Raw genomic sequence first — 21,930 nt, forward strand, 5'->3', positions numbered from 1 at the left:
TGAGTCATTTTTCAGTGCATCAGGTCTCAAATCGAGCCCCGGAAATCGTTCAGTTTGAGTTGATTCGACTCGGTTACAGAGTTAAAACTGGGTCCGCAGATATTACCCACTGTAACCTTAACCTTTGAGGACTTATCTATAATCGGTTCTTGGATCCCTATTGGCTGTTGTTGGCATGTGAGATTTCCAGAACCCGAAACTCTCGCCCGACATTCTAGTGATAGAGAGAGAGAGAGAGAGAGAGCTGACGTGGTTAACCACAGCAAAAACGAGAGGCGGGAAATGGCTAACCTCATATCCTCTTTGTATAAAACGTAGAGAGAGAGAACGCGTGCTTACCTTATCTCCTATCTATCTGTCTATCTATCTATCTCCCTATCTGTTCAATTAAAACGCTCGCAATTTACACCCCACACTACCTTACCTTAAATCTCTCTCAATCTCTCTCTCCTCCTTCTTCCAACGTTAATTCGAGAAAAGAAGTGCTTCAGTTAAATATTGCTTTTATTGATTACTCACTCAATCAAATTCTCAAACACTGAGAAGAGATCGAAGCGAGGAACAGAAGAAATAGAAGGGGAAAAGGTGTGGTCATGCATCTTTGATTTTTTTTTTTTTTTTTCTCTATTGCTTGTTGAATCAATTTAGATGAAATGCAAAGCGAGTTCCGTCTCTGAATGAGCTTAATTCGATGCAGAATACGATAACGGTGGAGAAGCATTGCGGTTCTCTTCATTTCTGTTCGCTTTCGTTCTAATTCGCTGAAGATTGAGACTTCTGTATTGGAAGAATCCGTCTTTGAAGCTTATTTTCTTGTATATTAATTCCTCTTTCGGTTGCTGCGACGACCTATTTTGAGTTGACTTATGAGCAATGGCTCCAAAGGCAGGGAAAGCTAAACCTCATAAGACCAAAGGAGAGAAGAAGAAGAAGGAAGAGAAAGGTGAAGTAGTTCCTCTCTTGATCGATTTTGCTTCTATTCCTCTGCACTTGCAACTCTTTCAGTTCTTCGAGTCTATTATTGAAAGTGACTTTTAATTACAGTTTTGCCATTGGTTCTTGACATTACTGTTGAGACACCGGACTACTCGCAGGTCACGGTTAAGGTACGCTGCTTCTTCACTTGTAAGAAACGACTCAAGGCTAGAATCTTTCGCATGCATGTAGATTGGAGATTTCAAATATCTTAAAATTTCAAATCTTTGGATTCATCAATGATTGTCAATGCTCAAATCTTTAGTGTTTTTATAGTAGGAATGAAATATCTGAATTTCATACCATACTTATAAATATACAGATTCACATTTTTTTAGAGTAAAAAGATGAATATCTAGATTTTCACAATCGAATGTTTAGAGATCTCGATTCATGAATCCAAACGTGTAATCAAATATCTGAATTCATGTAACCAAATAGGCCCTTAAAGGCTTCTCATATTTTCAAATTCTAGTATTTCTATTTGTTTGTCTTTATTTTATTTATTTATTTTGGTTGAATGATGCTTAGTAAGATGATTTTTTTAAAGGCAAATATAATTTATTTATGTGCATTCCTGATTATAGGGAATCTCGACTGACAAGATCTTGGATGTTCGAAAACTTATAGCTGTTCATGTAGACACTTGCCACTTGACAAACTACTCCTTGTCTCATGAGGTATATATGCTATATTAATGCATTTCAATTTTTTACGTTCTCTAACAACTTGATCATATAGTAAAATAAGAAGTAGTAAATATGTTAAAATGATTTAATTTGATGGGAAATTTTCAATACATAGCTCATTTAAGTTATTGGTGTTTTGCATCTAATGATATACTTGAGCTATACCATAAAAACTTGAACTTTAGAAAACAAATGATATACAATTTGCATGTGTAAGACGATATGTAGGTTGCTTATAAATGCGCATGACAAAATTAGGTTCTTTTGCAACTTTAAATGTATAAATGATATTAGTGAGAGTAGGTGAAATTAAAATCCACCTGCAACTTTAAGTTGAAAGCACGAGAATGGTTATGGCTTAATTAAACTTTTTTTCTTTTTTGTTGAAAAAAGAATTAAAAAACTTGACCCAACCTCATATATGCATGCTTAACGTGTAATATCAATACAAGGGCAAAATTATTGGTACAACCCATAAATCAATAAATTATTACCTTTACTTCCCTTGTATATTTTATTTCAAATGTTTTCTTATGGTTAGCACAATGAGTTTTAACTTTTAAATCTTTGTTGAATCTTTTTGTACCTTGAGAAAAATATTAAAAAATACTGAAAAATAACTAAAATACTGTCACTACAAAATATGCTATCTTAAGCCTGGGTGAAGCAAGGAACAACTTATCGTTGAAATTCGGCGAAATATTGATGAATTATGGTGATATCGCTCCCTAGAGAACCGAAACCCTCCCTTGAAATAAGATTTGTGAGATAGGAAAAGTTTATCACCGAACCGGCGAATAAATGTAACGTTATTGCTGGAATATCAGCAATGGTCTAAAAATGGTCAAACTAATGTAAAAATCAGCTATAATCATATTGCTGAAATATGGCGATCATCGAAAAATGGTCGAACTAACGAAAAAATCGGCACTCCCTTTTAAAGAAAAATGCCACTTCTCTTTTGATCTCGCCGTTGCACGTGTTGAGCTTGTTGCTTATCTAAAATTAAACTTTCCGCCTTTCCGGTGATGGCGAAGAACAACCATTTGAGACTAAAGGTGACCAACAGAAGAATGGGAAGAAGATGAATTATTAAATTTATTTTGATATCTTTTGATTTACTTTTTTGGCATCTAAACTACATGTCCACACACGTGGCCTATATACAACTATGGAATTGTTTGAAAAAAACAAAAAACAAAAAATCAAACGTAAAGATGAGTATAGATTTGACTAATCGACTCATCAAATATTATTTTATATATATATTTTTAAACCGGATGCTTGAGTTGAGAAACTCGAGGTTATAAAACACAACCGGACGATATCACAATATTTGTTTTAAAAGCATTGGGACGAAATTTCGCCATGGGGTTAAAGGTTAACTGTTAAGCATTCATATATGATATATCCTTATGATTTAGAGAGAAAAAAAAGAAAAAAAAAAGCCCTCTTAAAGCAATGAAGTGATCGCCAACTTTTCGAGACGACGGATTTAGGGTTGAACCCGGTTCGCGTTGTGGTGGGTTAGCGGGATTCGCAACGACTAACGACTTTTTTTTTCTTCTTCTTTCATCGAGCAGGTCCGTGGAGCCAGGCTGAAAAACTCGGTGGATATTGTCTCATTAAAACCATGCCATCTGACCATCGTAGAAGGTAACAGAGAAAAAATTCTGATCGTTTGATTAGCATGTATGTTATGATCATCCACTCCGACGATTTAGAAGCCATTCCGGGTTTTTCTAACAGAGGATTACACGGAAGAACTAGCCGTTGCCCATGTCCGGCGACTGCTTGACATAGTTGCATGCACAACCTTCTTTGGTTCTTCTTCCAAACACAGCGGAAGATCGAGCCCAAAAGAATCCGGTGCAGCCGTTCCAAAGGAACCCAGTGCCGCGAACGATGCCGAACCGTCAGGCGATTCGCTTGCAGAGAATGGTGCTGGTGGTGAAAGCAATTCGAAAACCAAAGCAGGGAGCAAGAAATCTAACGTCACAGTCAATGGAAATGACAAAGTTGGAAGTGGCGATAAAGAAAGGAACTCTGAAGATAGTGTCGACACTGCGAAGGACGCGACGGACAAGGGTGATTTCGCTTCGATGTGCCCTCCACCAAAGCTGGGCCAGTTCTACGATTTCTTCTCGTTCTCGCACCTTACGCCGCCCTTACAATGTGGGTTTGTTTCCTCTTCGAATCTTGCGAATGCTTTCTTTTCTGTAGTTTGTTTTCCATATCGGTTTCTTTCATTGGTCGAAGTACTGGTATTGTTGTTTCTTTCGATAGACACCATTGTTTTAATATTTCTGTTTAGCTAATGATTGAATTTGAATTCTTTTGTTGCACTTTGTTTTGTGGTCTTTTATACAGACATCAGGAGATCTTCCCGTCCGTTTCTTCAGGATAAAACCGAAGATGATTTCTTCCAAATTGATGTAGGTTTTTCCTTTTAAGTTCTTAATAATGTCATTAATTTTGTGGTGGCTAATGTTAGTTATGTAATCGTATGTTCTCGGGGTTTAGTGTTGAGACTTCAGATGCTTGTGTGCAGGTTCGGGTTTGCAGTGGGAAACCAGTGACAATTGTTGCCTCTCGAAAAGGGTTTTACCCTGCAGGAAAACAGTTTCTTAGGAGTCACTCTTTGGTTGGTTTGCTGCTGCAAATCAGCAGGGCTTTTGATGCTGTAAGTTTGTAAACCTTTTGTATTGTTAGATGTTCTCTGTCTTGCTTCTAATTTCCTTTGTTGCTGATTTTCATTTCTTCCTGATTATTCCATTACTTCCGTCTCCTAATTATCTTTGAAGTTATTTTCGTTATAGGCTTACAATTCTCTCCTGAAAGCTTTCACAGTGCACAATAAGGTAAATAGAATTCATAAGTTATTATCATTATTTTTTTTTTCTGCCGAAGATATACCTTGAATATTTTTTCTGTACTCTCCCAGACCCTGCAGTAGTGGAAAACTGAAGTAATAGGATGCTCTTTTTGTTATACCTTTTCAGTTTTTATGTGAACTTTAGAGTAGACATATCCACTGACGTTTGCTTTCTTCAGTTTGGGAATCTTCCTTATGGTTTCCGAGCGAACACATGGGTTGTTCCTCCTGTTGCTGCAGATAATCCTTCTGCCTTTCCCAATTTTCCTGTGGAAGATGAGAACTGGGGAGGAAATGGAGGTGGTCAAGGCAGAGATGGGAAACATGATCACAGACAGTGGGCAAGGGAGTTTTCAGTTCTGTCCTCTATGCCTTGTAAAACAGCAGAGGAAAGACAAGTCCGAGACCGAAAAGCCTTCTTACTTCACAGCCTATTTGTTGACGTTTCAGTCTTTAAAGCTATAGCAGCTATACAGCATCTTATTGATAGCAATAAGTTCTATCCGACTTTCCCAGCTACTTTGCATGACGAACAGGTTGGTGATTTGAGGATTACAGTAACAAGAGATGTGCCTGATGCAAGCACAAAGTTGGCTGGAAAAATTGATGGTAGTCAGGCTCCAGGAATGACACTTGAGGAGCTTGCACAGAGAAACTTGTTAAAAGGGATAACAGCAGATGAGAGTGCAACAGTTCATGTAAGTAAAATTGTTAATTCCTATGTTCTAGAAAATTGATATTTTACTTTCTTAGTATGCTGTTATTTTGTCTGTTGAACAAGTTAGTGCTAAACCTTGAAATAGTGTTATTCTTTTTCAGGATATTGCTACTTTAGGCATTGTGATAGTTAGATATTGTGGATTCACGAGTGTTGTTAAAGTTCAAGGTGATGTTAATTGGGAGGATGGTCCTATGCCTCAAGACATTGAAATTGAGGATCAGCCTGATGGAGGTGCCAATGCCTTGAATGTTAACAGGTAGGCCCGTAGGACAACTTTGGCTTTGAAGTGCTTATGGACCACGATGGATATCATTGTGGGGCTTATACTTTGTATGGTGCAAGCAGATTCATGCAAATGAATATGTAGTATAGACTGAAACAACTTAGGAAACCACAGACCTCTTTGATTAATCTGTCATGGTTTGCTTTTGGTAATGCTTTTCAGCTTGAGAATGGTACTACACAAGTCACCTGCACCTCAAATATCTAGTGGAGGTCAACGATCACACATTTCAGATTCTGAAGATTTAAAATCTTCTAGACCTTTGGTAAGGAAAGTAATAGGGGACAGCCTGGAAAAGTTGCAATTAGAAGACAATAAACAGAGGAAGTCTATCAGATGGGAGCTTGGAGCATGCTGGGTGCAACATTTGCAAAATCAGGCTTCAGGGAAGACTGAGTCTACCAAAACTGAAGAAGCTAGGGTTGAGCCAGCTGTCAAAGGTCTAGGGAAACAAGGAGGGCTTCTCATGGAAATTAGGAAAAAGATAGATGACAGGAGCAGCAAAAGTGAATTAGCAAAGGAAACTACAATGTGTAATGGAGACATTAGCAAGAAATCAAATACCAGTGATCTTAAGGAAATAGAAAAGCAAGATTTGGAAAAAGAAACAATGTTGAAAAAGCTGCTCCCTGAATCAGCATTTCAACGTCTGAAAGAATCAGAAACTGGACTTCACCTTAAGGTTTGTTCTGCTTCTTATGTACCTAAGGACTCAGTTGTTTTTGGGAGCTTCAGAGACCGTTGTATTGTAATATGCAGTTTGATTCATGTATGATGACAGGCACCAAGTGAATTGATTGAGATGGCTCATAAATACTACGCTGATGTTGCACTTCCGAAATTGGTAAAATTAACTTTACAAAACATGAAAAGTTTCTTGCCTTTGATGTTTTATGGGGCCTAACATTTTGATTGGTGTTTCTTTGTTATCAGGTTGCAGATTTTGGGTCCCTCGAGCTTTCTCCAGTTGATGGGAGGACATTAACTGATTTTATGCATACCAGGGGTTTGCAAATTTGTTCATTGGGACAGGTGGTAAGTGCTTAGATGCCTTCTATTAGAATATTTCTTTTTCCACCTTTGTAGTCTAAAGATTCCATAACAGTTGAAGAAGGCTCACTTTCATGAACCAATCGTTTATCTCAAAATTCTGAAGAATTTGAAAATTGTCTTTTTACTGTTTTTGAGAACAAGTGAATTCTTGGGCTTCCAGTGTGAAGAGTGTGCTTTGAGTTTGAGGGGTGACAGCTTTGTGGAAGTAAATGCCAACTCCAGACTGCTCCTTCTGAGGCTCTGTAGCAGTTGAGATCTTTCCTGGTTACGGCCCTTCACTGTTCAGCTTGAACTGTGTAATGGCTAAACTTAATTGGGATATTTGTTGACTATGCTCAATGCCTCAGATAATTGGTTACTTCTATTGGTTCAAAGCACAGCATTTTTTAAAGGAAAAAAATCAAGTATTTTAATCTGATAGAAAACTTGTGGTCAATAACTAAGCGTTTTTTTCTTTCTTTCTTTCTCTGCTGTTTGAACTTTTGTTCCAACTTCATGGAATTCCTGTTCAATATCAGCACTGGACTGCTGAAACTCTGTAATAAATATTGCTTGCTTAAGGGGTTTGATTCTTTTGACTCGTCTGCCGTCCTTTTAACCTTAACCAAGTCTAATTGTAAGTTTCACATAACAGCCAGGTGTCTGTCCAGTTGTCCATTAACAGTTTGTTCTGTATTCTCAGAAACTACTTTTGACTTTTATCTTTCTGATTTAAAATTTATTTTTTTTTTGGTGACTTTTAATTGAAGTCAAATACTGGCAGTGGCACAATTTAATAGTATTAGCCCTTTCTGGTGGGTGCTCCTTCATTAGATAGCAGAGGAGGATACACAGGGGGTGAGCCATCACTTACATCCCAAAAGTATGCCATGCTCTAGGGTAAATCTCCAATACATGTTCCTGATAACCATGTACACAAATTTAACCACTTTGAGGATTTGAAGAATACATTTATGTGCTATAGGTTGGATTTTTTCGACTTCTATAATGTCGTTGCAACTACTCAGATAACTTCTATTTATAATTATCTTATCTCCTCTATCTCATGGTGCAAAAATAGCACATATTGATAACCGTGTCCCTGGGCCTTCCCTTGAAAGTTGAAGCATCAGGTAAGTGCCTGGATTTCTTACAGTGTAAGCATTCTATTGCCTACATCTGGTACCGACCCAGTTGCCTATGTACCTAGTTAACCAGCTCTTACAGCTCAGTGATTTTTAATTTTCTTGTTACTATTTACTACTGCACTTTTATGTTGAGAATGTTTATTTCTCTTCATCAGAAGTTTTCAGGTTTCAAAACAATCTTATCTGCATTTCTTGTTTTTCCCTTTTCCCCTGCATCACACCAGGTTGAACTTGCAGATAAGCTTCCTCATGTTCAATCGCTCTGTATACATGAGATGGTTGTTCGAGCTTATAAACACATATTACAAGCAGTTATTGCCACAGTTGACAATGTAGGTGACTTGGCTGGCTCTGTAGCCTCATGCTTGAATATTTTACTTGGGAAACCTTCCAATGGGAACGTTGATGCAGACATAAGTAATGATGATAGCCTCAAATGGCAATGGGTAGAGACCTACCTCTTGAAGAGGTTCGGATGGTGCTGGAAAAATGAAAATTGCCAGGGTTTGAGGAAGTTTTCCATTCTTCGTGGCTTGTGCCACAAGGTACCTTAGTTACTAGATTTAGAGTAGGTTTTCAGTTATTTCACCTTCTCCCTTTTTAGTTGATTGAACATGTCATATCAGGTTGGACTTGAGCTTGTTCCTAGAGATTATGATATGGACACTCCATCACCTTTTAGGAAATCGGATATTATTAGCATGGTCCCTGTATATAAGGTAATGTACATGGTTCTAACATATAATTCACAAGTGTTGAAAACATCAACTTTTTATGGATGATCTAATGCTGGTATTTGTAATACAGCATGTAGCATGCTCATCAGCGGATGGGCGTACATTGCTGGAGTCATCCAAGACATCATTGGATAAAGGAAAATTGGAAGATGCTGTTAACTATGGTACTAAGGTATTGCCACCTTTGTCTACTGATTTCCTGACAAAATAAATGGTTTTTCTGGCATAGAAAAGTTGATTGTCTGTGTTGTGTTTTGAAGGCACTCTCGAAGCTTGTGGCAGTGTGTGGTCCTTACCATCGAATGACTGCTGGAGCATATAGTCTTTTGGCTGTAGTGTTATACCACACTGGGGATTTTAACCAGGTGTGTGCTTTTTTATTCCTTTTTCCCCCTTCTTTTGGCTGTATTTCTATATGAGGTATTAAGGAATCAACCTTGGAAAAAAGTTTTAAGACAAGTAGAATAATGACAGACTATATGGTGTTTAACTTTAGTAACAATAGGGTTGATATTGAAGTGGTAAAAATCGATAGCAGTGAGATACCGCAAACTGAAAAAGGTGCACATTGGTTCAGTCATAAATAAAGGAGAAAGTGATGATGCTGTTGTACAAAGGATTAGAATAGGGTGGACAGAGTGGAGGGGGTGCATCTGGAGTATTCTGTGATTGATGTATTGCTTCCAAACTCAAAAGGAAATTTTTTTAAGGAGAATTGTAAGACCGACTGTGATGTATGGAGGTGAACAGTGGGCATTGAAGAAACATATAAAACTAGAAAACATAAAATAGGGAATGAGCAAGTTAAAGCTGATTTAGGTGCAGCCCCTTCTTTTATTTATAGAATTGTTTAAAAGAGAAAAAAAGAAGAAGGGAGAATTAGGTAACCTCTCAGGCTCTGTTAAGAAGTCCCCATCACGACTGTTCTTGAAAAGAGAAAGTATCTAGAAACCCAAGAGAGAGGAACCCCCCCCCTCCTAAATGGCTTATAAAATCGGCTGATTCAATAAAAACATAAAAAGGTTAAGCCAAGGCCATTTTGAGCAAATCCGTACCTGGTTTGCTGAATCAAGTTTTCCCATCTTGAAATTAGTGATGTTGAAATAGACTTGCATGATCATCCTTCGATCCAAGGTAGATTTCTGCAATCCTCGATATCATTTTGTCAAAATAGTGGGACTACTGTCCCTCCATGGCTCTGGCAATACTGATGTAGTATTAATCTTGAATGAGTGAAGTCCAAAGGGAGGTTCTTGCAATAGGATCACAGGTATGTCTATAGAATCCAAACTGAGAGAAAACCAAATAACTTATTGGAGGGGATCTACATGCTGCACAATACTGAAGTTTTATGCACTGCACAATAGCATGGAGTGAAATGGTCTGTGTAGCAAGAGAAAAAAGGCTCACCTATTTAATAAGAGAGAGTGAGAGAGAGTAGTATACACTGACAATATGGACTTCTTTATCCAGCTCTTTTTCTAAACAAAGTATCTTACTTTGATCTAGTGGTCAAAATTTGAAGATACTGGGGGGGGGGGGGGGGAGGGAGTTAGTCTCAATAATGAAAGTCAGCTCCAAGAGAGTTGTTGGAGGTGGCACTGTCACATTCAACGGAGACTTAGGGATGCTTGAGTAAGAAGTGGTATGATCCCAATTGAAAGAGACAAGACAGCTCAGGGAATGCCCACAATGACAATGACCACAGCAAAAGTTGTGAGGAAGGACACGTGTAGCCTGGGTCTTATCCCAAGTATGATGTTAGATAGAGCCTATTGGAGGGCAAGGATTCTCATGCTACTGAGATTATCCTGACTTGCAGGGATTTTTGTTACCTTCTGTCTTTCATCCTAAACTTGTATTTTCTACTGCTAGTTTATCATTTTTCCATTCTTTATTGCTTGTATCGTCTCCCTCTATAGTCTCTGCCTTTTTGCATTAGACCTTAGTTTTCCTTTGGGATCCATGTTGCTGACCCCATTAAGTTGGGATAATGCTGAGGCTTTTATTGATAACAACTAGGAACCAATAAATAGCAAGTCAAACTCAAACTAGAAACAAGACTAAAGAATAGGCTGTGTATTGCCAACAAGATATGCAATCAATTGAATGACTTGGTTGCTTTTTAAGCACCAGAATCTGGTCTGAAACTAGGAAGGTTTCTCAAGAGAAATTTGATGTGAACCAAATTCCAGGGTTTAGTTATTGGAATAATGCCCTAGAATCAAGCTCACTTCAGGATCCTCTCTCTTGAGAACCAGCAGTCTTCTAGGGATGTAATAGCCTTCAGTTGAAGGGGTTTAAGTGGGTATGGGGTTTCCAAGGGCCGGTCAAGGTTCTACAAGGGTTCAACAAGGGTCTACAAGGGTTCGATCAGGCTTAGGGTAGATGGATTTTAGGGTTTTAAGCTGGTAACCTTGCTGTAATTATGAATTCAGGTCTGAAACTGTAAATAGGCTTAGGTTTTAAAGGGATTTTAGGGATGGATTGAAGGCTACTGTTCTTATTTTAGAATTTTAGATTAGGTTCTATGGTTTAAAGCTCAATTTTAGGTATCCTATCTGGAGTAGAACTCTTGGAGAAGTCAACTAGGCTAGGATTTGGAAAGGGAAGTAGAGCAGGTGAAGGAGATGGTATTCCTAAGTGGATCTGGGTTTCAGTTGAGGGTTTAGGTTAGATAAGGTTTAGGTCTAGAGGTTGAGGATGAACTGCAGAATCTTAATGAAGAAGATGAAGTGCAGGAAATTGCAGTCTCAGGAATTATAGTTTATTCAAGAAAATAACAGTAGGGCTAAGGCCTAGGGTTGGGGCTATTCTACTAGGAAGTAAAAGGGGGTTAAGTGGTGGGAACTAAGGAGTTAAGAGGGGAAAGTCTAAGCTGCTGCTGCTAGGGATGGGGGAGGGTTGAGTGGGCTTTAGAAGGCAGGGGAAGAGCTGGTTTAACTTACTTGGACGGGAGGACTTTGGCTGCTGTGATGCTTGAGTATTCTTGCTGCCGCAAGCTTGGAAATAATGAAGAAGATGAAGATTTGCAGAAGTTGTTCACACACACAGCTGTGGGATCCTCCGAGGAACCCATGATTCCACTCTTTCCTTCAAATTCTGATTTTATTCATAACTCAAGACTGATTGTTACATTCTATTGTGGCTTATCTATTGCCTACATGAAGGAAAACATAAAATGAGTATTAAGTCTTACCTTCCTAAGAGAAAGCATATTAGGACTCTAACTTGTAATGTAAGTCAAACTTCAAGTCCTACTTGACTCAAGACAAACAAAGATTCCATCATATCTCATTCTAGAAAGATCCAATTTGGATTTTAAGAATATATATGGAATCCAAAGTTCCTAACTAGAAACAAACTGAAACTAGGGGATTCCTTCACAACTTAGGAATCATACCTAGACAGACTCTTCAATAACTTGCAAAATACTGACTCGAAGCAAAATACATAAGCAGATCTAGGGTCCTAATAACATGCTGGACCCAATGACCACCCTAACCATGGTATGACTAATGGTTTGGGGAAAGTAACCCTAGGTCCTGTGCTGCTCCTGGAAACAGTTTACATCAAAGTTACTGTACAGAAAAATATTGTTGCAAACTTGACCTTGATACTGTTCAGTGCCTGATATTATCAACCACACATGATATGCAATTCTTTGTGCAATATATTTGCAGCAATCAATTAATGTATTCATAAACAGGCAACCATCTATCAGCAAAAAGCTCTGGATATCAATGAGAGAGAACTTGGCCTTGATCATCCAGATACAATGAAGAGTTATGGAGATCTTTCTGTTTTCTACTACCGGCTTCAACATACAGAATTGGCCTTGCAGTAAGTCTGTTTTTATTGATGGCCCCAGTGTCAATTGGTTTCTTCACAATTTCTGTTGAAGACAGCATAGAGAGAAATCCTTTCTTAAGAGTAAAAATGATCAGGAGTAAAATATTCTTTCTAACTTGCCGTAGACTTGGAAAAATCCAACTCAACTCAGACTCTGCTGAACTAAAATGGGGTTGATTACATGGAATCATAGATCATCTTTCTCCAGTCAGCTCTAATGTTCTATTTACTAACATACTTGTTGCTAGTATAATAAGCCATGCATGTCTTTGGTTACTTCTTGTGTATCTCTACTTGACTCTTTTACCTCATCGAATTTGAAATTTGATCATGTCATGTTTCTTGTTGGAGCATTCAAAGATCTCCATTCTACATGCCTTTGTCACCTCAGACAAAAACATCTTTACTTATCATGTATCAAACTGACTCCTAAATTAGATCTAATTTGTTCATTCTTCACTGTATCTTTATTTTGTGCATGCTGCATGAGTTACTAGTATCTTTTGAAGGTATTATTTTAGCATTGGTCTGAACTAGGATTCCCTGGCCATCTCAAACTAACAAACCACCGAGCAAACTACAAATATGTTGGGAGCTCCAAACTCTCTTCTATGCAGCTTAAAGATATGATGAATCTGGCTCTAATAGTTTTATCTACTGGGATCACATATTAAACATGTCCTTCGGGTGTATTTTTCGAGTCGAACTGATTGATAGAATGATCTTAAACTGGGAAGATTTGTAGATTATCTGATCTTGATGAATATGATATTCCCATTAAAACAAATATCGGCTTCGTAGGTTAACGAGACTGGTTGAAAGGGGCATAAAAAAATGCAATATTTTGACCCTTTATTGACCATAGTTCGATAATTCAACAAGTTTCAACTTTAACCCCCTCTATAACTTACAACACACAGACAATAAAATGATTAATGGATGATGATATACACTTAAAATTACTCCAAATATGATTTAAGTGAATGCTTTTGGTTACAATATTGATCATAAATAAGCAGATACCCTGAGTTGAGTCCAATAAAAATAGTTAAAAGGACATTAAATTTTTAAAGGATAGTCAAAGAACATCAATTTTTTTAAGGATAATTAGTCAACTCCCCTCTCCCCCCAATTCAAGCTGGGATTTTTGGCAATTTTTAATTGCTGGGTTTTCCTTCAAATCTAAATCATGAACTTATGAAATATTGCTGAAAACCAAAAGAGCCCTATAATATTCACTTATTTGATATCTAATTTTTTCATTTCATTTAGAGCAATTTTAGAGAACATTCACACGCACCAATTTAAGTTTGATTGGAACATGGCTCCTTCAATATTAATCAGATTTAAACAATCTTAGATGTGTAGGGGGAAAGCTTTCAAACAAATTTGAAATTGCATTTGATTTATATTAAAATAATTATGTAATGGTCAAACCTTCTTCGGAACCATGTCTAAGATTAGTGTACAGCATCAAACTCTGGGTCAAAACCATGTATTAATTTGAGTTATCTATATGTGAAACTAGTGCATGGATTAGGTTCAAAATTTAAAAATAGGCAGCACAACAAGAATTAGGGAAAAAGCAATAACAGCCTCAAAACCAAGATTTGAGTTAGCCTAGAGATAAACTGGTTTTGACTAAGATATGGTCTAAACTGAGATCATGATGATCATCTCTCTCTCGCTCTCACTCTCTGAGTTTAAAATTCTCTTCGTCTGCACTTCAATCCAACCAAGAGATGTCTTAAGAGAGTAAAGTAATGTCACTCTAAGCGTTAACTCAACTGGGGTTGGCAACAGGAGTTTTATCTTTTTCCTCTTGTACTTCCACCTTGGAAAAGTAAGTTTTTAATTGCTTTTCAAATGTGTGTGCATGCTCACTTATGCATTTGTTTATGGCTGGATACAACCCCCCCTCTTGCTTCTTAAGCCAGTGCTGGCACTCATACATTGTAGACAAACAACTGGAAAAGGTCACAGGACAAGCGATTTCCAACCAATAATGGTTTATTGAACAGAATACTACCCTTGGTTTTTAAAATTGAATTCTTCTGTCTACAAACCATTAGAATATGTTATACTTCTGAACAGTAAGCAATTTTCTGTCTCAGAGAGCCAATGCTGTAGTTTCAAGTATGAAGACAAAGAAAAGATGTAATATCGTAATGTATAGTTTACATTTTTCTTCTTCCTTGTCCTAGGTATGTCAATCGTGCTTTGTATCTTCTACACTTAACTTGTGGACCCTCACATCCAAATACTGCTGCTACTTATATTAACATTGCAATGATGGAAGAAGGACTGGGAAATATTCATCTCGCTCTTAGATACCTACATGAGGCTCTCAAGTGTAACCAAAGACTGCTGGGAGCTGACCATATACAGGTCTTTCCCTTTCTCTAATGTGTGTATTGTAAAAATTGACCTAGAAGGCTGTACACAGACAATGTTGTTGATCTGTATTCTTGAATTTTATTTTTCAGACTGCTGCCAGTTATCATGCTATTGCAATTGCTCTCTCTTTGATGGAAGCATACTCATTAAGTGTTCAGCATGAACAAACCACCTTACACATACTGCAAGCCAAGCTTGGATCCGAGGATCTCCGCACTCAGGTACAGTTATTCATGTTCAACAGTGATAGCAGATATCAAACTTTAGCAAGCACCTTTCATGGGTAACCTTCACTTTGGTTGTTTCCAGGATGCTGCCGCATGGCTGGAATACTTTGAATCCAAGGCCCTTGAACAGCAAGAAGCTGCACGCAACGGTACCCCAAAGACTTACGCTTCTATAGCGAGCAAAGGCCACTTAAGGTAATGACTATATTGCCTGGTTCATATTTGAGAAGACAAAGAGTTTTGATGTCTACAATGATCAAGATTCTTTGTCCAGTCATGAAGTTGGTGGTTCTGGATAACTAAATTTTCGATTAGATATGCATGACTCATGTTGACCCGTTAGCGACAGATATTAAGCAGTTAACACCTTGATAGAGATTTGAGATTAATTTGGTTAGTGACACAAGGATTTAATGGTAAAACAAGATTTGCATAGCCAACTCCATTATGTTGGGAAAAGGCTTGTCTTGGTTGAGTTGCATTGTATTTTTTTCTGGTATTTTTGTCCATGGTTCCTGTTGAGAAACAGAAAACTTGGCCCCAGATAATGGGTTTTTGCAATCACTAGCTATTTTGATGGCCTAAACCATACCACCCCATCAATTTCATGAATCATAGCTATTATCAACTACCGTGTAGATGTTTAGTACTATCTATTATCTTTGTGTCACTCGTTGGATGGTCCACTGGTTCACACTAGTCAATTGTAATCCATTATGATAAATAGTGTCATAGTTGTACTGTAAGAGTTTCTGGCCCAGTTAACTGGCTTGTTCACTAGACCTTCCTTTTAGCTTCTTTTGTATTTTATTTTATTTATTATTATTATTATTTTTTAGCATTATCTCCATCCCCGTTAAATATTGACTTCAACCATAATTTTTCTTCATTTCTGGTCATGGACCTCATGGTTTAGAAAAAGAATGGGGCTATCTCATTTTAAAGAAAAACTTGAAACAGATAACAATTATCATTATTTCAGTGAATTTTGTTGTCATTGATATCTAATTTACCCTGCTTTTGGATCAGTGTGTCGGATCTTTTAGACTACATAAACCCAGATGCTGAATTGAAGGTCAGAGAAAATCAAAAGAAGCAAGCCCATGCAAAGGTTTGTTCATATTTTCTGCCTCAGAACCTTAATTTATTTTAATTTTCTAATGTTACATCAACATTATAATTCCTTACCTCTTCACTACAGATCAAAGGAAAACAAGGTCACAACCAATGGGATGCAGTAACAGATGAGTATCAAAAGGATGAATCGCTGTTGCTGACTAACCATGTGACAGAGACCTACAGTGACAAGGAAAACAAAACAGAAGCTCAGTTTGTGGAATCTAAAGATGAGAAACCTATAAACATTATTACATATGGGCCCACAGTGAACCAACAGGATGACTATCCAGCACAGGAAGATACTTCTGATGAAGGATGGCAAGAAGCCATTCCAAAAGGTCGACCTGCGGGTCGTAAGTCCTCTGGCTCAAGGAGGCCAAGCCTAGCAAAGCTGAATACAAATTCCATGAATGCCTCCGAATCTGCAGGATACAGAGCAAGGCCTACCAATTTCCAATCTCCAACAACTTCTCCAAATAAGACTACTGCTGCTCCTGCTCCTGCTCCTGCTCAGAAGAAGTTGGTCCAGAGTTCAAGCTTCAGCCCAAAGCTTAATAACCCTGCTACTTCAGTTACAGCTGGAGAAAAACCTCAGATCCAAAAATCAGCTCCATCTAGCCCTGCTCCCACAAAATCTGCCTCTTTAACAAGTGTAAACGTACAATCAGCTGGAAAGCTCTTATCATACAAAGAGGTCGCATTGGCTCCACCAGGAACAATAGTGAAAGCTGTAATGGAGCAGCTACCAAAGGAAAATTTGACCAATGAGCGTAACCCTGCAGAAAGCAAGGAAATTACTGTGACAGAAATGGTTCAAATTGAGGAGACAACAGTAAAGAATAAAGATGAGGGAAAGGTGCAGCTCATTGAAGGAGAGCATGAGGTACTTCCCAGTGAGGAAGTAAAGGAATCTGTGATTGAAAGCAAAAAAACAGAAGGGGGTGATGATTCAGTTACTGATCCTCCACAAGAAATGAAGTGTGTCTCTGTTGAAGAAAAAACTGAAGGTGGGGAAGTTGCAGAACTTTCTGATGATTCTGATTCTTTGAAGGATTCAAATACTGCTTTAGCTGAACCTGAAACTTCGGGTACAGTAGTTACCACGAGTGAACAATTAGCTGCTGCTTTATCTGATTTGGAACCTCAGTCTGTTTCAACAGATGTAATGAATTTACCAAGAGAAGATGCAAGCACTGTTGAAGAAAAGGTGGTAGATGAAAGTGAAAGTCCAGAAGCTATACCAAATGAAAGTGAAAATGTGAAGTCTTCAGTAACGGGAGAAAAGCAGGAGGACCCAGAACCTGGAAAAGAGACAAATAGTAAACTTTCTGCAGCAGCACCTCCATTCAACCCATCCATGGTCCCCGTCTTTGGGTCAGTTCCCATGCCAGGTTTCAAAGATTCAGGCGGAATTTTGCCTCCGCCGGTGACTGTTCCTTCCATGCTCACTGTTAATCCTGTTCGTAAATCTCATCAGTCAGCAATGGCCAGAGTTCCCTATGGTCCTCGTCTGTCGGGAGGCTATAACCGGTCTGGAAACCGGGTCCCACGCAACAGGCATGGTTTCCAGAATAGTGAACATGCAGGGGATGGGAATCAATTAAGCCCTCCCAGAATAATGAACCCAAATGCAGTTGAGTTCATACCAGGGCAACCATGGGCTTCTAATAGTTTTCCAGCAGCTTCGCTTGCTGTTCCATTGCCTCTAAATGGCCATCCATCATTCCCGCATGGTGTTTTGACCCCATGTAACTGCTTTCCAGCATCTCCTGATAGTAATCCAGTGTCTCCTAATGGTTTTTCAGCATCTCCAAATAGTTCGGTCGAGTCTCCAACAGTTGAAGTAGTGGAAAACAAAGTTGAAATTGTGAAGGAAGATAATGTGGATAAGCCTTCATTGGAAGGGGAGGAAGGGGAAAACACACGTGATGAGCAAAGCAAGCGGGAGCTTCCATCTGGAGATGCTGAGAAGGCAAATGTTGAACTGGAAGACGAACCTACAACAGTTGCAGTTTCGAATGATACTGTGGTTGCAAAAGAAATGTGCAACAAGGTAAGAGCCGAGGAAAAGCCAACTAAGCGTTGGGGAGATTATAGTGATAGTGAAACTGAGATCATTGAGGTCAGCAGTTAAAAAAGGAGGATCTAACCTTTCTTCAAATAGTTGAGCTCACTTGCTTTGCAACTTGAGAGAGATGTGAAGTGAATCAGTTGCAGGCAAACAGGCAGCATACAACTGAGAAAATTGATTTGGTTTTCTTTTTCTAAAGAGTTTTCTGGCAAGTTGAGCAATTTTAACAAAATTCGGTTGTAGAATGAGGAGCTCCGGCAATAAAAATGTTTCAAATTCAATAATGGTACATTAATGAAACACGCTGGACAGCAGAAGGCGCTGTTTGGTTAGTAATGCTGGCGGAATAACAAATTGTAGGAGATGAGATGTCTCTTTTCCTGACTGGGAAAATCTACAATTGAGGAGCTGTGAATTGAAGTGGGGCTCACTGTTAAGCGTGCGTTTTCTTGCCTTCAGAGCTGAAGATCAAATATGGCAAATACACGCAGATGAACAACTTCCTTGGTGTTTTTGGCCTTTTAATTGAACTAGGTGATTGATTATGGTTAGTCATTTAGTCCCTCTATCAGTCACTTATATACTCTGAATGCTTATGAAATTGCATATTCAGCATCAATTCGTCAAGGCTATATTGAGATGGAATATGTAGTAATAAATGCACCCCACAGAAAAAGAAAATCATAGAGTTCAATGACAAACTTCTTATGAAACTTCATTGTGTTCATATTTTTTTTTTTGGGGTGGGGCTGGGGGGAGGGGAGATGCCCAGACCCTCATACAACATGTAAAATACAGTTTGATTAACTACTCCCATCATCTGTCTCACAGGCAGGTAGGAGAACTCTTGCGAAAATCCAAGATGACCAGTGAGGCAGCATAATGAGCCAAAGCTCCGGCGACGACGAGCACATGAAAGATCTGATGGCTATGGCCAGCAATGTCAAATTTTCCAGGGTGCCACCGCTCCGGAATCCGGCTAACATAGAATGCAGCACCGGTGGCATAGGAGAGTGCCATGGCAAGCTCATATGCAAGAGACAGGAATATATGAGGTGCACCCCAATGCAAGGCAAGGGCATGGGCAGCTGGTATGATCCCTGAGAAGCCCATGGTGAGGAAAAGTGCTGCCCTGAATGGTCTAAAGCGAGGTGAGGAGAGTGAAGGAGCTAGTAAGGTGACTATGACGAGCACACCAAGTGATGTAATGGAGGATAGGTAGAGGAGTCTAGTGTAGGGATGGCAGAAGAAGACATAGTAAATTGGGGTGAAGAATGAGGAGACTATCATGATGGAGATACCAGCATAGTCAAGTCGCCAGAAGAAGAGATTAAGACGACGAGAATGACAGGCAAGGAGATGGGAAAGGGAGCTGCAAACCAAACAAGCCATGGCACCACCCAAGAACACAAACCAGGGCCAACGTGGGAGTATTGCAGTTGCAGCTGCATCAAATCTACCATTAACTTGGAGGAACATTGAGCCTGTTGATGCTACTTCTTCTCTTACTTCCATGTCCTACATTAACCATCATCACCGATCAGATTAGATTAGTTTTAGATTATTAGGAGACAAATATAGAATTGACTCTAGATCCTCTAGCCTCTTAAGAGAGAAAATTTTCAAATAATTTTAACAATCTACTAAATTGAATTTTTGAACATGTTCAACCTTAAAACAAGATTTTTCTTCTTCTTTAATAATGATAATTATTAATTCATTTAAAAAAAAATATCTTACTGTGTAAAAAAATGAGTTGAAAAAATTCATCCCACTCAACCAATTTTCACCATTAATTCTAGTTTACCATGAATGGGTCATGCACATGAATGACACATTTAAAATTTCTGATACACAACAGACTCGTTTGTTTCCCGCGTGACAATTGGCAAATAATAAAGATAAAATTATCGACAAGGGTCACTGTTAATCATCAAAAGGTGCGTTTGCGTGTCAGAGAAAAACTAACTTTCTGTTTCTGAGCGATAAAATTTAATTTTGACTGAAACAAACTGATTTCCATTTTAATATTTGCTGGTCCATGTTCATGGACCTCTCTAGGCGCAGAAGGGTTTGTAGGTTGAGATGGTAGGGGTTGACTCAGAGAATCTAGAGAGAGAAACAGATCAACCACTCTACTTGCCTTGCCCACCCTTCTGTTGCAGAATTCAGATTCTCAGGAGAAAACAGTTCTTATTTCTGCAGAAAACCCAAGTCACATTCTCGAACTTACCTGAAATGATTTGCCCGAGTCGTTCGCAGTGAAGAAATTCCCTGGAATTGACCTACCCAACATCAAAACAAGCAAAGAAATTAAATTCCAAGAGTATGCAAGTAATAATGGAGAAAACTTAATTTAAAATCCCTAATGCATGGCAAGAACAATTGGTTCACCTTGAGAAACCAAAGACAAAGCCACCAGCACCTTCTGGTATATCCATGGAGCTCATCACCGTAAGAGCAGCAAAAATTAGAAAACCCCCCAAATGCCTGAATTAGAAGTTCATCAAATTCACAATAAAAATAGAAATCTAAACTGAAAAAATGGAGAGAAAGAGAAAGAGAAAGAGAAAGAGAGAGAGAGAGAGGAGGAAATTACGTCCAAATATTGAGAGTTTCGTTGTGCCAAGAGAAAGCGCTGAGAATGGCGTGTTTGATGGGCCATTCAGACCTGTAATGGTCAAGTATAAACTCGTTGTCCTTGAGATAATCAGGCAAAGCTTCATATTTCACCAGCTTACGCTCGAATCTCATCTTCTCCTCCTCCTCCTCCTCCTCTATATCCATTTCTGAGCAAAACCCATTTCTGTTCTTCTGTGCCTGAGCTTTACTCATCTTCTCCTTCTTCATACCACCATAGCTTACCCCTCTCCGCTTCTTCACTCCTTCCCTAATCATTCCCCCCCTTACCTCTCTCGCTTGCTCTCTCGCTTGCTCTCTCGCTTGCTCTCTTCTCTCTATTTTGATCCTGATGAGATGTTGAGAGACACTGTAATTGTAATTGTAATTGGAATCTCTGATGAAGGGCTGAGCATCAAAGAACCCGTGAAATCTCGAATCTCTCAGCCCTTCTATCGTTTTCCCTTTTCCCAGAAAGGCAGTAAGGTACGGATATGCAATTTCTCTGGTGGGGAACGAATTTTAAGAAATACAGAGTGAGATGGTGGGGGAGAGAGAGAGAGAAATGAAGGCAATTTCACCAATCTCGGTAATCAAAATTTTGGATTCCAATCTAACGGATCAAAATGTATTAGTGTAGTTAAGGACAAGTTTGTTGAGATATTTGCGTGTAGGAACTCTTTCTTTTCTTAACGTTATGTCTGGTGGGGTCCACTTTGTCTTTTCGTGTCAAATGCGCGCCATAAGCCATTAATAAAAGAGGTGATTTCCCAATAAATTAAAAAAAAAAAAAAAAAAAAAAAAAAAAAGGTAAAAGAGGTGTGCTCATTACGCATACCGCTCAATGGAGCTAACAAGGTAGAATGTTTAGGTTCTCATTCATCTCTTGTGACATTGTTGTTAAGGATAAGACTCCACCGCCACATCCCCAAGAGCAAATGAAAAAGGAGAAAATTCTAAGATAGGATAACAGTAGTCACAAGGGGTATAACAGTATCAGATTCGGATGAGATGGTAGCAATACCATATCCATAGTTTATTATATAGATTCTGATAATATTTCTATAAATTCAGTTGAATTCGGATAATTATTTTTTTAAATAGATTCTTCTAAATGGGTATAAATACAAGGTTAAATACAGGTTTTTGAATAACTGGTGACATCTTCACCATTTTTTTTAAGTG

At 38.5% G+C, this 21,930-nt stretch overlaps 2 protein-coding genes across 2 annotated transcripts; one reads left to right on the plus strand and one right to left on the minus strand.

Moving 5' to 3' along the window:
* The first annotated feature begins 354 nt into the window (after positions 1 to 354).
* LOC149018363 (Tetratricopeptide repeat (TPR)-like superfamily protein) lies at positions 355 to 18,796 on the plus strand. Its single transcript, XM_089152645.1, has 24 exons — positions 355 to 585; positions 698 to 943; positions 1,045 to 1,106; positions 1,563 to 1,655; positions 3,248 to 3,320; positions 3,414 to 3,839; positions 4,035 to 4,099; positions 4,216 to 4,347; positions 4,484 to 4,525; positions 4,719 to 5,237; positions 5,359 to 5,516; positions 5,706 to 6,225; positions 6,325 to 6,387; positions 6,477 to 6,578; positions 7,948 to 8,268; positions 8,350 to 8,442; positions 8,531 to 8,632; positions 8,721 to 8,825; positions 12,170 to 12,303; positions 14,517 to 14,700; positions 14,799 to 14,930; positions 15,019 to 15,131; positions 15,966 to 16,047; positions 16,138 to 18,796. Exons 2-24 carry the CDS (start codon positions 874 to 876, stop codon positions 18,187 to 18,189), a joined length of 5,643 nt encoding a protein of 1,880 aa, XP_089008771.1. The 5' UTR covers positions 355 to 585; positions 698 to 873; the 3' UTR covers positions 18,190 to 18,796.
* A 76-nt stretch (positions 18,797 to 18,872) lies between these two features.
* Positions 18,873 to 21,260, minus strand: HHP2 (heptahelical transmembrane protein2). Its single transcript, XM_089152646.1, has 4 exons — positions 20,726 to 21,260; positions 20,521 to 20,616; positions 20,360 to 20,411; positions 18,873 to 19,644 (listed from the first exon to the last, which is right to left on the minus strand). The coding sequence occupies exons 1-4, from the start codon at positions 21,022 to 21,024 to the stop codon at positions 18,952 to 18,954; spliced, it is 1,140 nt and encodes a 379-aa protein (XP_089008772.1). The 5' UTR covers positions 21,025 to 21,260; the 3' UTR covers positions 18,873 to 18,951.
* Between the last annotated feature and the right edge of the window lie 670 nt (positions 21,261 to 21,930).

This window comes from Hakea prostrata, chromosome 4 (assembly GCF_041222555.1).
Source record: "Hakea prostrata isolate BN-2017 chromosome 4, UWA_Hpros_2, whole genome shotgun sequence".
In the NCBI taxonomy this organism is placed as follows: domain Eukaryota; kingdom Viridiplantae; phylum Streptophyta; class Magnoliopsida; order Proteales; family Proteaceae; genus Hakea; species Hakea prostrata.

Bases quoted from the DNA above. Each gene is read 5' to 3' on its own strand.
- LOC149018363 (XM_089152645.1), top strand. From the start codon at position 874: ATGGCTCCAAAGGCAGGGAAAGCTAAACCTCATAAGACCAAAGGAGAG. The intron at 944-1,044 runs GTGAAGTAGTTC...TTTTAATTACAG, and splicing joins GAAGAAGAAGGAAGAGAAAG to TTTTGCCATTGGTTCTTGAC. The intron at 8,826-12,169 runs GTGTGTGCTTTT...ATTCATAAACAG, and splicing joins ACACTGGGGATTTTAACCAG to GCAACCATCTATCAGCAAAA.
- HHP2 (XM_089152646.1), bottom strand. From the start codon at position 21,024: ATGATTAGGGAAGGAGTGAAGAAGCGGAGAGGGGTAAGCTATGGTGGT. The intron at 20,617-20,725 runs GTAATTTCCTCC...CTTCTAATTCAG, and splicing joins GAAACTCTCAATATTTGGAC to GCATTTGGGGGGTTTTCTAA. The intron at 20,412-20,520 runs GTGAACCAATTG...GATGTTGGGTAG, and splicing joins TTTGTCTTTGGTTTCTCAAG to GTCAATTCCAGGGAATTTCT.